Source organism: Hipposideros armiger, unplaced genomic scaffold (assembly GCF_001890085.2).
Source record: "Hipposideros armiger isolate ML-2016 unplaced genomic scaffold, ASM189008v1 scaffold_97, whole genome shotgun sequence".
NCBI lineage: Eukaryota > Metazoa > Chordata > Mammalia > Chiroptera > Hipposideridae > Hipposideros > Hipposideros armiger.
The window spans coordinates 3368360-3379200 of NW_017731447.1; the positions used below are offsets into that span (position 1 = coordinate 3368360).

At 47.3% G+C, this 10841-nt stretch overlaps 1 protein-coding gene and 1 non-coding gene across 2 annotated transcripts in view; both read right to left on the bottom strand.

Moving 5' to 3' along the window:
* CCDC136 (coiled-coil domain containing 136) overlaps nt 1–9912 on the bottom strand; it is a 47812-nt gene extending 37900 nt beyond the window's left edge. The window contains exons 1-2 of the mRNA XM_019646093.1: nt 9896–9912; nt 9578–9708 (exon numbers count right to left, since the gene is read on the bottom strand). Coding sequence (XP_019501638.1) covers nt 9578–9708; nt 9896–9912 — 148 coding nt within the window. The remainder of the gene's footprint in view (nt 1–9577; nt 9709–9895) is intronic.
* TRNAP-AGG (transfer RNA proline (anticodon AGG)) lies at nt 2425–2496 on the bottom strand. Its single transcript has one exon. It is a non-coding gene; the product is annotated as a tRNA-Pro (tRNA).
* Nucleotides 9913–10841: the final 929 nt, after the last annotated feature.

Sequence of the window (10841 nt, forward strand, 5' to 3'; positions counted from 1 at the left end):
AATTGTAATACTCAATATATACCAATAGCAAAAGATGAATACAAGTCACGTTTGACTTCTGCAATTACAAGAGGTGCTCAAAGTGGTTACCATCAACATCCAGACACTTTTGATTATGGCAAACTACTGCTTGAGCAACGCTGACCAAAGTGTCCAATTGTATACATTGTTTTGGCACCCCCGGTATATATAATATGGTATGAAATGCCATATATATAAATATTTATATCTCATTCTTTTCCTTTTGTTTTTAAATTATTCTTTCATATTTTCTATTTCATCACTTTCCCCTCTCCACCCCCATTTTGAATTACTTTATTAGCTCTATCTTCCAAGTCACTAATTCTCTTTCCAGTTGGGTCTAGTCTACTGTTTAATGAATCATTGAGTCTTTAATTTCAATGGTATGTGTTTCATTTCTTTTTGTTTGTTTGTTTGTTTGTTTGTTTAGCTGAGCCATGCTGCCGCCTGTTGGCAGTTCAGTGGCAGCTCAGCTTGGACTGGGCATCGAAACACTGTTGCTCAGAGCTCACACTCTTGAGCAAGCTCTTAACCAACTGAGCCACTCGGCAGGCCCTTGTGTTTCATTTCTTAATGCTTTATAGTCCTCCTTCAATAGCTGCTTTTTTCATAGTACACTATTTTTATTAGGGTTTATTTTCTTGTCTTTAATCTTTAATACTTTTAAGTGTACCTATTATATAGTGTTTTTCATGTTGTCCTCTTATGCACAATTCTTGGAGTGTTAAGTCTACTGTTTGTTGTGTGTGCTGACTCTTCCTTATGGTGGGTTGCTTCCTTGTCTAGTTTATAATATTTCATTGTGAGCTCTTCTTCAGCATGTGTTTTTTTGTTTGTGTTTTTGTTTTTTGTTGTTTTAGTGAAAGTCCCATATGCCCTTGGTTGTGAAAACATTCTTTTCTTTTCTTTTCTTTTCTTTTTTAAGATTTTATTGGGGAATTGGAGAAGGGAACAGTGTTAGGAATTGGGGAAGGGGAACATTGTGTTTATCCAGGACCTGTCAGCTCCAAGTAAACTTGTTGTCCTTCAATCTTAGTTGTGGAGGGTGCACCTCAGCTCCAAGTCCAGTCGCCGCTTCATGGTGGGGGAGGGGGCTCGGCCTACCATCCCATGAGGGTGTTGAACCAGCAACCCTGTTGCTCAGAGCTCGCACTCCAACCAACTGAGCCACCCAGCCGGTCCTGAAAACATTCTTACAGAACACTTTCTTGCTTCTGTGGGGGCTGTGTGGTATTTTCCTAGGGATTTCAAGGGTCCTAAACCAGGTTTATATTTAATTTCTCTGCTTGAGGATCAGCATCATGCAGATAATATAAACCCAGATGCAATACAAGCATTTGCTCAGACTTGGGACTTTAGTCTCTCCAGGTTGACTTGTATTTCTTTCTCTTTTCTCGGCTTCTTTGGGCTGTGTGTGTCATTTTTAGTTTTCTTTCCATGGACAAGGTAGATCTTTGACATTCTGAGCTTTATGCAGGGGGTTCAGCCCCAGTTCCTTGACTTTGGTTGGGCTGAAGCCACATAGTCTATAACAGGAAGCATTAAAATACAGCTCTAGGTCCCTGGGCCTACATCTGTATCTGAAACCCACCATGGGCCACTGTGACAGCCTCCTTTTTTTTTTATTTGCCTTTGTATTCTTTCTTTCATTCTGATATCTGGGAATTTCCTTTTTTAAAATAAATATTTGCAATTGTCCATATTTTAATTTTTAAATTCTATGCTATGCAACGTTTCTGTGTGTGTTTTACCTGGTGCTGGGTGAGGAGATAGCTACATTTGTTCAGTCTGCCATGTTGTCAGAAGTTCCCCTCTAGGTTCTGTGTCTTTATATTATTCCTAACAATCCCTATGTCTGTAAGGTGCATTATGGTTTGCAAAGGGCTTTCACGTATAGGTTCTGACAGGATCCTCCCAAAAAATCTGAGAAATACGTATTATTGTTCCCATTTTACTGAGAGGAAAAGTTAACACTCAGAACTGTAACTTTAATCCTAGCTTTTGGACTTTGAGTCCAGTGCATTTCATAGCTTGGGTTTTACACGGAGAGCTTGTCTTTTCTTGGCCTCCAGCTCAGGCCTACCCCCATCCCCAAATTGTCCTGATGGCTTGGGGTTCATCTGAGTCCCTCCGAGAAGCTCTTTGTGCCTAACACAATGCAACCTTTGGCTCTAATTTTCTTGAGTTTAGCTCCTGATACTATGCCAGTCTCCTCCTCCTGCTTGGTTTGGCCTCAGTGGAAATAATGAGACATACAGAGGCCACGAGCTAGTGGGGAAACTGGTGATTTGTCCCCAGGGTCCTTTATTGACTCACCATTAGGCCATCTCTTTGCTTTCACTCTAGGAAAGGCAGGCAATGTCTATGTGCTAACAGGAATAAAAGAAAAATCCAGCAAAAACAGGGCTCGTCCGGGATTTGAACCCGGGACCTCTCGCACCCTAAGCGAGAATCATACCCCTAGACCAACGAGCCAGTTACAACTGTACTGTGCCAGATGTGCCCTCCCTACCACATCAGCTTCAGCCGTAGTTTGTGGTTTCTAGAGGCAGCCTCTCTTCTCTTTCCAGGCTGGCTTCCAGCCCAGGCCGGCTGCACTCCTCAGGCCTCGCCCCTCAGCTCTCTCCTGCTCCTCCCCCGTCCACTGCAGAGCCAAACAGATACCCCCATGTTCCAGGCAGGGCCCCTCCTTTCTCTTGATGAGCCAGTTCTCCCCCAGGGAGAGTTTCTGGGGGGTGCTGCTGGGAAAAGGTGGAGGAGAAGCCAGGCTCCAGCAGCCTCCACTTTCCAGGGGAACCCAGGGCTGAGGGAGCCTGTCTAGCAGATATTTCCTGCACACAGTGAAGAACCCCACCTCTTTCTTACCTCATGATCACGTCACCAGAAAAAAACCTCCAAATCCATAAGCCCCGTAGGTGTGAGCGTGCAAGGCTATTATAGATCACCCTCCCTAGGTGACATTTGCTAAATTACTCAGTTTCTTCATCTGTCAGTTGGGGAAGTAACACCTGCCATGTCTGCTTTACAGGGAAATTTGAGGATCCCGTGAGAAAATGCCTGCGAAAACACTCTGCAAACTGTAAAGTGCTGTGCAAAGAAAGGGGGTTATTATGATTGCAACATGAGGGCAGGGGGGAAATCCACAATAGGAAACCTGCCACTTATTGCTCGCCATGGGTGGGTGAATGCGTTCTGTGCTTTAGAGTTTATTTAACCTTGTAAAAGCCTCGTGCGAGAGGTGTGATCCCCACTGTAAGAAAAAGCAACTTGCCTATAGTCAGCCTATAAGAGGAACATTTATCTGACCCCAAAGCCTGTTTTAAATGCAGTGCACACTGCTACTCAGACTTTTTAGAAAACCAGAGATGGAAATATGTCCTGTAAATACCTTCACTCCCTCCTCCACCCCAGCCTGCACAGTTCCACCTGCCTAGGGGGGCTTCAGGGAAAAACCTGCCAACAGGCTAAGGGTGGCCTGGGGTAGAGGTCCCTTGGGCTGGGAGTTTCCCAAGTGAGAGTGACAGGGGAGGTCATGCCTCCGAAACTGGGGCCTTGTAGGAGACCCTATGGGCTGGCCAGGCTCTCTCTTTTGTGCTTCCACGGTACCACATTCATCACACCCCAGGGACCCTTGCTCACTTCCAGGAAAAATGTCCTCCATGAGCCAGGGAGACCCAGAGGGCTGAGACCTGTTTTATTGGCCTTTGGGTCCTGTCCTGTGTCCAGCACTTGGCCGTCCTGCTGACAATACAAACGATTTCCAGACATTTCTGTGTGCTGGGCCTTGTGTTAGCACTTTACCAGATGAATCTCATTTCATCCTCACAGCACAACTGTTGTTATAGACACCACTTAGCAAATGTCTGTGGAATGAATGAATGAATGAAAGTCAGGAGTGCGCACAAAATGTTGCTAGTGCAACAGATATTCAGGTGAGTCCTCATCACTTGGTTTGAAGTAGAAACCATAAAGCCTGCAGAAACCCTCCCATCCTCTGTCATTTTTTTTTAAAAGATTTTTATTGGGGAATTGGGGGATGGGAACAGCACTGGGGAATTGGGGGAAGGGGAACAGACAAGTTGCTGTCCTTTTGTTCTTCAGTCTAGTTGTGGAGGACATTGCTTCACTGGCCCAAGTTGGCACCATCATTGTGCTCTTCCTGGGCGAGGCAGATCAGTCGCCGGCTTCTGGACGGCCACTCACTGCGGCTGCTGGCCGCTCACACTGGCTGCTGGCCGCTCACACTGGCTGCTGGCTACACACAGTAGCCCATGGCAACCCACTGCAGCAGGGGCTGCAGCCTACACCGTCGCCGGAGACTCACGGCAGCCCAGCTCCAGGTTGAGCTGTTGTTCAGCATCTTAGCTGTGGAGGGCAGTGTCACTGGCCCTCATATGTGGGATCCGAACCGGGGCCTTCTGGAGTCCCAAGCCAGCTCTTAACCAACGCGCCACTTGGCCGGTCCTTTCCTCTGTCATTTTAATGAAGCAATTCCCCTCTTGGATGGACAGGAAGAATGTCCCTATTTGAGAAAATGGATGACCAGCACTCCTTTGTACCCAGGAGATAAAATTTCATTATCTCCACCCAAGAGCATCTAGACCAGACAATTAGCTCTGCGAACTAATCAAGTCCAGAGAGAAAGGCAACAACTCATTCAGTCTCAAGCCAGGGAGACTTTTTTGGGTAGCCATCCTGCAGCTGTGAACTGTCTGATAAATAAAAGCACACTCAAGGCGTCATTCCATTACCTCAGCAGACATTCCCTAAATTGTTCCTCTTGGTGGGTGTGCCAGGGAGTGAGGTTGCTCCCAGCGAGGGCTCCTAGGGGGATTTTTGCCGAGAATGTTTCAGGACTGAGGAGAGCCTGGGCCCCAGCCAGTGCTTCACTCTGGGGGTGCTGTTGGAATTTGAGGCAGGATCATTCTTCTTTGTATGGCCTGTCTGAAGCAGCGTCCTGCCCACCCAATTCCAGTAATCCTTCCTCTGATAATGGGTCAGTCATACATCCTCTCCCCACCCCTATTCCTCCCGCGTGCGCACACACACACACACACACACACACACACACACACACACACTTCCAAATGTCTCCAGGATTGTGGACATCAGGGGAGAGGAGGGCTGCCCCGGTGGAAATCCATTGGCACCTACTGTGCTTTTTTTTTTTCCAGGCTAAAAAATTACTGCAGCCTTCCTCTAGGCAGTAGGGTTTCAGGCTCACCATGGCTCGTTTGTCTCTGTGTTTAAAAAGCCACAGATGGAATTCTCTGGGGAGAATCGTGGCCCTACTTCTGAGACTTTCTTCTCTTTCCTCCCAGCCATGAAGGTGGTTTTTTAATTAGGCAATGATCCCTCATTTTCACAAGGGCATGTCAACCTTTCCCTTATCTCATCACTTATATGGAGAGCATTACGGGTCAGTATTTAACAGACAGCTTGTCACAACTATCATCTCAAGCTCGTTGTCAGCACGTTAACTTAGACAATGAAGAGACTGAAATTGTTAAAAGATTTTGCTTACCTTCCTTCAGTCATCAATTCTAATGGAGTCGGCAGCCAAGAAATCAAGAGAAGGCTGAGACTAGGAGAGGCAGCTATGGGCAAATAAGGAAAGCTCATCAAGAACAAAGATGTATCATTAGAGACCAAGGTTAAGTTCATCCACACCCTCGGATTCCCAATTACTATGGGCGGATGTGACAGCTGCACAGTGAAGATGTCTGATAGGGGAAAAATATGATTTCTTTGAAATGTGGTGTGGAGGAGAGATTTATGGATATGCCAGACCACCAGAAAATAGTGTTCTAGAGCAAATTAAGCCTGAAGCATCGCTGGAGGCAAAAATGACAAAATTGAAGCTGTCCTACTTTGGGCACATCATGAAAAGGCCGGGTTCTTTGGAAAAGACACCAATGCTGGGAAAAATAGAAGGCAGCAGGAAAAGAAGACCAAATATGCGACGCATGGACTCCATAAAAGAAGCCATAGGCATGAGTCAACAGGAGCGGAGCAGGGCTGTGAGGATGGAACATGGTGGACATCACTCATTCATAGGGTCACCGGGGGTCAGAGCTGTACCATACATAACATCAAAAACACAGCAAAAAGTGAACACTGGTTGCCTCTGGAGAGGAAAACTGGGTGGCTGGGAAATAAACTTATTTTTCACTGTATATTCATTTGTACTCTTTAAATTTTGAGCCCTGGGTATGTATGTGTATGTATATAATCTACTCAAAAACAGAAATTAAATATAAAAAAAAAACTAAGCAGAGGGAAGCAATGATTAGAGAGGATAGGGGCAAAGGCACGTCAAGCCTCCAGGGAGCTGAAATGTCTTCTGGATCCGAGCAGCCCAGCACAGCTGGTATTGGTCCCCATCCTGGTGGCTCTGGTTTATGTCTAGTTGCAAATTGTGTCAAGTCCATATTGAGGGGTAATAGACAGTAGGAGACCCAGTCCTGTGAAACTGGCTGTGTCTACTCAGGAAAGTTGTTGAGGACATTGTTGATTATGTCACACTAATGTCTCCTTTATGAAGTCCTTGGGGAGGCATTATTGTCTGTCATAATCCCAAGAACAGTTGGTTTGTGTTTACTTTCTGGACACTGAATTGTGTAAGTAAGTAGATGCTGGAAAGCACAAACGTATCGTCCATGGTCATATTTCAGTTTCATTCCTGGCTCTTGAGCTGCTGTTCCTTTTTCTTCTTTTGTTCCTACATTCGATGCATAATTTCCTGTTGTGTCCCTTATATTCCTGCAAGCCTCCTTTAAGCTATTTCTGGAAAAGGTGGGGGCTTAAATGGATAAACTTCTAGAAAATGGGGGAGGGGGAATCCAGGAACTCTTCAGAAAATATCCTTTTTCTAGGACTTTCCTTTTTTTCTGGACAATTAGAATGACTGGAAAAACGACTTTTCTCTTGATTGTTTTCCATTTAGTTCTGGGCATTTATAAGTTCAAATCTAAATCGATGTTCTCAACCAGAGGTTTGGGAGAGCAGGGGGTGATTTTGCCGCTCAGGGGACTTTTGTGTTTGGTTATCACAACTGCAGTGGTGGTGCTGTTGGCATCTAGTGGGTAGAGGCCAGGGAGCTTTTAAACATCCTACAATGCACAGGACAGCCTCCCCAACAAAGAAATGTCTGACCCAATATGTCAATAATGCTGAGGTTCAGAAACCCTGGTCTAAATATACCTAACATGATCTTGTGTAAAGCCTTAGTGTATTATCATGTTCCTAAATTAATAAAGTGACTTTAAATCTGAAAAGGGCACTATATGTATTACATGTACTTAAAATGTCTCCTATTTTTCTATCATTACCTTCATTCTTTTTTTTTTTTTTTAAGACTTTTATTGGGGGATTGGAGGAAGGGGAACAGACAAGTTGCTGTCCTTTTGTTCTTTAGTCTAGTTGTGGAGGATGTTGCTTCACTGGCCCACGTTGGCACCATCATTGCGCTCTTCCTGGGCAAGGCAGATCAGTCACTGGCTTCTGGACGGTCGCTCACGGCGGCTGCTGGCCGCTCATGCTGGCTGCTGGCCGCTCATGCTGGCTGCTGGCTACACACAGTAGCCCATGGCAACCCACTGCCACAGGGACTGCAGCCTATGCCGTTGCCGGCGACTCATGGCAGCCCAGCTCCAGGTTGAGCTGTTGTTCAGCATCTTAGCTGTAGAGGGCAGTGTCACTGGCCCTCATATGTGGGATCCGAACCGGGGCCCTCTGGCATCCCAAGCGAGTTCTTAACCATCGCGCCACTCGGCCGGCCCACCTTCATTCTTTATTCCATGCTCCCCTCCCCCTACTCCATGGCTTCAATGACTCTGGAAATCTTTGTCCCTTTGCTGAGGTGCCAGTGAGACTCTATTCTTGGCTCTTTTTGGCATCTGCCCCCTCTTAGCTGGGGCTGGGTTGCCCCTAACTTGGGCCCATTGCCCCTGCTTCTGAATGGGGTGGAATTGGGCGAGAAGGGACTGTCTGAGAAGGTGTCAGGACAGTACTGGCAGACGCCAAAGATGCAGCCACTCGCCTGGATAGTGAAGATGGTCTGGGGTGTCTTTTACCCACAGCGGTTGGGATGGAAGCCCAATTCCAGGGGCTGCCCTCTCAGGCTCCTGTCAGGACCATTTGCAAAGGTGGGCGCCTCAGCAGAGCCCTGCAGACAGCTGAGGCTGACTCACTGCACTCAGCCCAGGCTAAGCCTTCAGGGGTGGCCTCTGGTCCTGGTCCAAGGGCCTGCCCAGAGCAAGGGATGCACTGACTCAAGCAATCTAGTGGAGGCCAAGTGGTTTGTAATTCCTGGACCCTTAGCTGGATCTTGCCAGGAATCTCTGCCCGGAATCCTACCTGTGGGTGAGTGTCTGTGTGGAGTGCGTGTGTGTGTGTAAATGTGTCTTTCAGAAACAGCTGACAACTCTCCATCTAGCCTTTCTAGCTCAGTATCCAAGGGGTATAGATTTTAGTCCTAAGATGTGGCCTTTTGGCCTGAAGTGTTTGCCCGGCTCCTTTAACTTGGTCGGATTGAACACAAACTCTTGGCTGCAGTGGGCAGCAGCCCAAGTCTCTGCTCGGCTTGCAGACCTCCAGTTCTTGCCTTCTGCCAGGTTCCAAGGAGATTCCTCCCTGCACAGCTCAGCAATCATCCCAGGACCTGAGGGGAGTTTAAATGCAGATTTGAAGGCTTCCTCCTTCTATACTCCCCTCTTTCATTCCAGGAAGCCCACCTTTGATTTTCAGCTGCTTTGGAATCCCGGGCTGTCCTCTGACTCAAGCCAATAAAGGCTGGGGCATTCTGCTTGAGTTCCAGCTGTCCCTTGTCATTTAGGCTGAGGAGTGCAGTCTGGAAGAAGTCCAGTTAAATGTAGATGGTTTCTTTCATGCAAGGGTTGAGTCATTTTAGTTTCTGCCTGTTTGGGGGCACTTCATACTGCTTTCAAGTAGGTTTTTGTTTTTTTTCTTCCATATTTTGTCCAGAGTTTATAATTTCTACCTGATATATACTACTTATTCTGCCATTACTGGGCCATCCTTTCACTTTTAACTTATCTATATTAAAATATCACTTTATAGACATCTTTACAGCCTAGTGAGGTGGGGAAGAAGATACAGTCATGGGATGAAGTGTAGTGTGGAGTGTAAGCACAGGTGCAGCTTGCAGCCGAGCTGGCATCTCTGGGGTGGGCTTCACACAAGGGTCTTGGCAAGTTAGGCTGTGAACCTGGGCAGCTTGGTTGAGTAGACAGGAAGAAGACCGTGGCACATTGGGTGCTGCTGAGCTAAGGGCAGGGACAAGCATGAACATGGTGCCAGAGGGACAGTGAGCAAACCAACCTTAGCCTGGCTGGGGGAGGTCTGAGCAGGAAAGGTTCTCTCTCTCGGCACTCAACATGAGGAAACAGGCAGCCTGGGATGCCTTAGACCTCTGGGCCTTGTCAAGCTGCCCTGTACTCCTCCAAGAGGCTGTTACTAAGGTGCTCCCGGAACAGTGTTCCTGTGGCTCCGGCTGGTACACCATGGGCACCAAGTATCACAGTGAGTACTATACCTGGTTCCTCTTCATCTTCTGCTTCGTTGGGCCTCTCCCCCTCATCTGCTTCTCCTACTCTCAGCTGCTGGGGGCCCTTAGAGCCGCGAGGGGCTTTTGTGCGGGTCAGGGAGGTGGGGTCAGGGGGGGCTCTAGGTGAGACGGGAGAGTGCGGGAGTGTTCCAGAACATATCTGGAAATGCCATAGCCAGGTAGAGGGATCTAAAAGCAAAGAGCGGGCAGGGAGAATGGTGAAATGGAATGAAGAATAAGGTGGAGGCATCCCTGCTCCAATATGGGTGTCAAGAGATGTATGGGATCCCTTTCGATGTCACAGACCGGAGACACACCTCCATCCTGCCTTCCTCAAGGAGGCAGAGCCCTGAGGACTAGGCCAGAAGCTGGGGCAGAAGCGAAGCAATTGGGGCAGATGCCCCCCCCCCGGTAGAAAAGCATCCAGAGATCTGAGAGTTGAGGGTCAGGGAGAAGAGGACGTCATGTTTTCTGTGCTCTGCCCAGGTTGCAGCCCAACAGCAGGAGTTCGATCCAGAAGGCTGAGCGGGAGGTGAGCCACATGGTGGTGGTGCTGGTGGGATCCTTTTGTCTCTGATACCGTGTTTCCCTGAAAATAAGACCTAACCGGAAAATAAGCCCCAGCATGATTTTTCAGGATGCTTGTAATAGAAGCCCTACCCCAAACATAAGCCCCAGTTAAGATCATCAGCCAGATATGACTGTTTGAATACATGTAGATTTCTGTACATGCCTAAATGAATAAATGTAGATTGCTGGAACAAAAATTAATATAAGACCCGGTCTTACTTTCGGGGAAACACACTATGTGCCCTGGCCATGTCTATGGTCAACAGCTGTCACCAATGGCTGGACTTACGGCTTGTCACCATTCCTGCCTTCTCCTCCCAGTGCTTGCATCTACAATCCATCATCTCTTGCTTCATGAATAAGCAGGTAAAGCTTCCATTTACATTCCTATGAGACCTTAGTCCGTAAGACCTGGTTCTTCTCACCGATGACGTTTAGCTCAGGGCACCTTGGACTCAGAGTTAGGAGTGAACGAGGGAAGCCACAAAGCCCTCAGTAGGCTGGGAAGCCCTAGGTGAGCACAGGGAGGAAGGTGTGGCCATCGAGTCAAGACAGAACTTGAGCCATAAAACTTGAGTTGCTCCAAAGAGCAAGATAAGTGAAGATTTTGTTTTGTTGAAAAACTGACAGATCAATTGTTCTCCTACATCTAGTCCTTCCAACTCCTGAGTTCTTAATCCTT